General features: G+C 45.6%; 1 protein-coding gene across 3 annotated transcripts in view; it reads right to left on the bottom strand.

The window, feature by feature from the left end:
* CIZ1 (CDKN1A interacting zinc finger protein 1) overlaps window positions 1-5,872 on the bottom strand; it is a 26,758-nt gene that overhangs the window by 11,267 nt on the left and 9,619 nt on the right. For 2 of the 3 annotated variants that reach the window (XM_025205000.1, XM_025204999.1), the window contains exons 4-7: window positions 5,317-5,449; window positions 4,468-4,528; window positions 1,424-1,503; window positions 805-884 (exon numbers count right to left, since the gene is read on the bottom strand). In XM_025205000.1, coding sequence (XP_025060785.1) covers window positions 805-884; window positions 1,424-1,503; window positions 4,468-4,528; window positions 5,317-5,449 — 354 coding nt within the window. Of the gene's footprint in view, window positions 1-689; window positions 732-804; window positions 885-1,423; window positions 1,504-4,467; window positions 4,529-5,316; window positions 5,450-5,872 lie in introns of all 3 variants that reach the window. The other variant, XM_025204997.1, reaches the window with a different exon arrangement.

Here is a 5,872-nt window from a genome sequence, read left to right as displayed (position 1 = left end):
CACCCCCCCCTCACAAACCCCACATATACCCCCACCCCCACGCACAAAATGCAGGAGTAAAACTTTACTTTTGAGCTATTATGCAATCACCTCTATAGACATTACACAAACACACAAATCGAGACAAAAATATTTTTTTAAATACATTATAGTAGATGTTTGATTTAGTATACAATTTGATTTTTTTCCAGTCCCAAGATGCCGCCCCCCTCCCCCCCCGTACTTCCAGGGGGCAAGGGGAGCAACTTCTGCTGGCAAAGGTCCAGGGGTCAGGACTTCCAGTCCCAAGATGGTGACAGGGGGGCAGGGCACCTGTCAAGGAGCAGGGCTACTGTTCCAGCCCGACAGCTGACCACAACTCGTTAAATAGCCCTTCAGCCAAAATAATTGCCCAGATCTGTTCAGGATGGAGCTGAGTGCAGCTCCCACTTGGAGACTCAGAAATAAGTCCCACTAATAAAAGATGTTAAGATCAACTTAAAACAAAAGCAAACATACAAATGCCTTCTAGGACAGCAGTGAAGTCTTAAATCCCATGCTAGCTCCAGTAGACAGAGTGCAGATAGTGAGAACTATCTAGGTTCCAAAATCTTAGCAAAAGTGCAGCTGACCATGCCATTACACTCTTCTGTAACTTTAACAGAGACAGACTACACATTACAGCTTTCTACTGTGGTACAATGCCTCACCTCAGGCCTTGGTACCAATCCCAGAGCTGGGTGCATCTTAGTCTGCATCACAAAAAAAAGATCTGGGTAGTCAGTTCTTTGGGATGGGAGAATATGCTGTACAGTGACTACCCACCTCAGGAGATTTCGGTTCCTCCGAGAAGTTCCTCTCTTTAGAAACATCTTCAGCCATGTACTCCTTCACAGTGTCAGGCCCTATAGCAGAGAGGCCCTTCAGCTGCATTAAAACTTAGCAATGTTTACAAAAAAAAACACAACACAAAACCCAAAGAAGCAAATGTACGAAGCCAAAAAGCTTTGATTACTCCTCTGTAATGCTGGCCCCATGCCCATAACCTTTCCTGATCACTCCATGTTGCTATCAGTCACCCTGCAGTCCCAAGGCATTGATCTTACTTTCATAAAGAGAATCCTTGTAAAATGAGAATTTATCCAGTCATCTATGTGCCTTTGGCTGTTCAAAACAATCTGGATACTCCCATACTTAGAGAAGAGGGACAGCCACTACTGCATATTCTTGGGGCTTTGATCCCAGTATTTCTCTTTCCTTGCCTGCCATCTTGCATGGTTTAAATAGAAGAATATTTCTGCAAAGATTCTGCATATTTGTACTGCAATTCCAGTAAGAGGCAACCTATGAGTCCAAACAACTGTAAAACACAGCATCCCACTCTACCATTGATTTGAGAATCCAATCCCTCACCAGCATCGCAATAACCCCAGTAACCCCTTACCATCTTCTTGGCCTTCCATGCTCGACTCCTCTGCTTCCCGGCTTCTTGCAGCATCCTCTAGCACTGATGCTTCTTCCACACTTCAGTGAAATGAAACAAAGAAAGGGGGAGGGAGGGGAAAGAGAGAACAAGGTTATCTCCCACACCCATATCTAGGAGGATGGGCAGGCAGGCATCTGAACCACAGGCCAAAGAGCAACCTCCAGAGCTTTCAATGGTCAAATGAGAACCTGGGTCTCAGAAAGAAACTCGTAATATGTTGCTGTTGCAGGTGGTCTTTCTAGTGAAGGCTCAGCAGGACAAAGACCAGGCACTCTGCAACTGTGGCCAAGTAGGCATGAAGTGATTGCTTCAGGATAACAATGCTGTGAGGGTATAAGGTAGAAGGGAAGGGGAAAGGTTCCTTGCAGTATGAGAGACCTGAGATTCATCCCCTCCCTTGGCTAGAAACTTTCAAGACAATGGGAGCACTCGGCTTTTGTCAGACAGGGGCAAGGGGAGCTCATGACAGAGACTACTTGGCACCAGGCAAGGGTTTTTTGTAGCTGCCTTTCACTAAGTTTTACATTTTACTGAAGAATTTGCATTCTACCGAAGCAGATAATCAATGGGTCATTGTGAATTGGAAACATCACACAGTACTCATTTAAAGGAGCTGGCTTGGCTCTCTTTGTTGCCATTGGTTTGATTTAGAGTGAAAGCATGCTAGGAACATGGGAGTGAGCAAGCTGCAGAAGATTATTTTCGTGCAGATTTCACTCTTTTTCTCTTCCTGACTGCATATCAGCACTAATACTCGTCAGCAGGGCTGGAAAAGCTCTCCTCTCCCAGGCCAGACTTGCACATCACCTGCACTGCTCTTCAAGCAATGAGATGTGGTGCACTCTTAACTCTAACTGCACGCAGTCATCTTCTTGCCTGTCTCAGGATTCAAACATGCACACTGCATATTTTATCAGATTGTTAAGTGATAAAGTAACTGGGTTACATAGCTATAAACGCACTACAGGGTTCTGGCAGCACAGAGCAGAACAAAACAAGAGTGGCTTGCATTCGAGGTATCTGTTTGGGGCTGACAGTGTTCAATACCAGACAACACAGATGGAGGCAGCTCCTTAGGGCAGGAAGACCCAGAGAAGCAGGAGTGTCACTGTTTTAGCTGAGGAGATGGCATTGTGCTGATGCTTATCAGCCTTGATCTGCAGTGTGGGAGGAAGTGGTATGTCAAGAGGGATGCAAATCAAGAAGCTTGGAAGCTTACTGCAACAGGGTGAGGAGGTTGTTCCAGGCATATGGACAATGTATAAGTAGGAGAAGGAAAGAAAGGGGGAGAGGAGGCTGGTATACCTGGCAGAGTGAAGAGGAGAAGGTGGGGGAGACAGAAATGAAAACAAATGCATGCAGGCTGAAGTAGTTCAGAGCTTTGAAGAGAACAAGATGTTTCTAATAGCGTTAACTCTTTCTACAGGCAAAAGTTCAGTTCACAAGAAATTTCCTAACCTTCATCCCCAACAATACATACACCAAACATGTTAAGTCTCTACCCAAAGCCCAGTAAAGGTGCAATAGCCATGTAGTTATAGCAAGGTCTCCCCACTCAGACTTCATTTTTTTCCAACAGATACTATGGGCCATTGAATAACATACTGCAAAGTATTATGATAATTAAAATTAACCAACTAAATAGATAAGCCAAGTATATGCTGCGAAACACCAGCCTTTGTTTTAAATGTACTTCTTCACCTTCTTGCTGATTTACAAAATTGCATAAAATTCACAGAGTGACCAATAATACTGGACACTTCTATAAGGCTTTACCCAGTCAAACTGAGGTACAAATATCCAATCCACCCTTGAACATCCTTCACCTATTAATCAGCCAATTGGGCAAGTCTCTGTCTCTGCCTAAGATCAAGCAGTGAGCTGGCAGCAAAGAAGAGATTAGAATCCAGGGGTCCTGACATGCATTAGTGCAAGTCGGGGATCTTATTACTCCACTTAAATATAATATCATAGACGTATTCACTTTGGAGGGAAATTCTCAAGTCAGAGTCTCTGATACAGGATGGAGGAATACAAATGATCTTTAAATGTGTGAGAGTGTAAGGTCTGGGAGAGGTAGCCTGGAATAGACAGCTTCTACCCAGTAGATGGTGCTATGACACTGCATGTTTCTGGAAAGAACAATTAATAGCAAAGCAGAGAATTTCCTAGATGAATCTCTTGTTGCGGCCCCTGCATTGGCATTATATAACTCCCTGCGTTTGTCTACGCACATGAGACGGGGGGCCTGAGCACCAGACGAGAACACCAACGGATGCTGGTTCCCCATGCTCCAATGTGTTGCTGCCCCTCCCCCCACAGGCCTCAAGACAAACCACTCGGCCATTTCATGTTATCTGCAGCATTCGGGATCTCCATTTACTTCCCCCCCATTTCTCATGGGTGTGAACATCCCCCAAGGCTCTTGTATTTGCTTAGCTTTTGCAGGCTCTCCCTGCGGCAAAACACAATCTCAATGCCTGCGCCTCTTTCATTCCCTGCTTTTGCCCCCAAGCGCAGCTCAGTAACAGGTACTCCTTCCCCAGAAGGAAAGCAGTACCGACACCTGCCCACACAGCAAAGTGGAACAGTCTAGGACTTCTCTTTCTATTGGCACCCACCTACATGTTTCTCTCTGGCATTTAAGCAAGAGAACTGACATCAAGTAGGCTAGAACAGCAAAGGAACGTCTCCGCTTCTTTTTACAGATCTAGGCAATAGCACAGCTCAGCAGCGTCATCTTTGTGGCCTGCCTATACAGGACTGCTCTTGTTGCTCATCACTATCATGGTTATGCTACTGGCAACAGAAAACCAACAGTGCCCTGGGCTGCAGCAAGCGCCAGGAGTTTGTTTTGTGTCATACACCAGCGTTAGGGCATCCCTCAAGATGCCTGTGATCAGGCTGCCATAGTATTGCTCATAGTGGGAACAAAGCCACAAACATCAAACAAACAACCCACATCCAACAGGCATTTCTATGACCTCTTCATTAGAAATTACCTCTTTAGTTTCTTGGCTGCAGGCTCAGTGTTCAGGCTTGATTCTGGCGGAGTTTCTGGTTCTGCAAGAAAAAAATAGATATTTTGGCAGAAGAGACCACAGCCCCTCTTGTCTGATTAATCAAATGGCCTAATCCAGATACAGTGCTTCAGGTCAGAAAACAAACGCCTGGCCAAATCTGGGCTTGAGAAGAATGGTGGTGCTGGGACTGGACAGCTCAAGAGATACCTCATGACCAAGGATATGGGATTGTGTCCAATACAACATGGAAACGTGCAATTTATTAAATAAGCCTGTGCCTTTAGCATGTTGGGTGCAAGGAGGAACCATTCTACAAATGTTTTACTCTGGCCATGCTGACTTTACGCTGCCAAGGCAGCACAATAGCCATCATTTCAAAATGGTGTCCTTTTCCCAGCCTACTGGAGGGGGGAGGGGGGGGCAGGGAGAAGGGGGACAGAAATCCTTTATCAAAGTGATTTTTTAGAGACAAAGGAGCAAATAACCTAGTCTGGAGTAGACATCAGAAGGGATTAGCTGAAAAGGAATTATTGCAAGAGTGATGCATGCAATGTAACAAGAGGCCTTTCTCCTGTTCTGGAGATGGGGAAGTGTCAAGTACACCACCTTAATACTGCACAGAGCTTCCACCTGATTAAGCAAGAGCCATGATGCTCATTTACAACATCTGAGTAAGCAGCTGTGAGCATAAAGTAGCCCTGAGCAGGGGGCTCCCCCAAGCTAGACAAGTTAGGACTTTTGAGGAGAAGAGACTTTCTTGCTGTAAACTGCTGCATCAGTATCCTGCAGAGGTTTCTTGGCCTGCTCAGAATTTCATTTCCCTCTTACCTGTAGGACAATTGTTCTGTTCGGACCCTGCCTGGGCATCCTCTTGGATTTCTAGTTTCTCATCACCTCCTTGGGTCTGAGATGATGATCCCTGATCCAGCTCCTGCTTCCTGTCAGGGGTCCTCTGGAAGTCCTGTAAGCAGCAAAGAGAGTCTCAAACCCAGCTCTTCATGCCTTAAACCCCATTCCCTAGCTCTCCAAAAGTTCTACCATGGGACCAGAATGGACGTTCAAATACAAAGGGACCAAGGCTGGTGAACAAACAAAGCACCATGAATGGATCACAGACTGCCTGAACCCACTGACACCTCTCCAAAGGACCCTGTAGCAGGTCCAGTGCACTTCAGGGACCCTTCTTAAACATACATGGGCTGGAAGAAAGAACGAGCACCAAAGGACTCTTTCTTTCTTTCTCCTCCAAAGAAAAAAAGCAGTTTACACAGTGTATCTTTTGTTGGAATAATGGGAGTGCTAGCTTAAGTCAAAGGCTCTGGAAAAATGTCACTGAGCACCAGACTGTATTAATACAGAAAACATGAAGCTAGCACAGGGGGGG

Source organism: Alligator sinensis, unplaced genomic scaffold (genome assembly GCF_000455745.1).
Source record: "Alligator sinensis unplaced genomic scaffold, ASM45574v1 scaffold388_2, whole genome shotgun sequence".
NCBI classification, from domain to species: Eukaryota; Metazoa; Chordata; order Crocodylia; family Alligatoridae; genus Alligator; species Alligator sinensis.
This window is presented reverse-complemented; position numbering and strand designations above follow the sequence as displayed.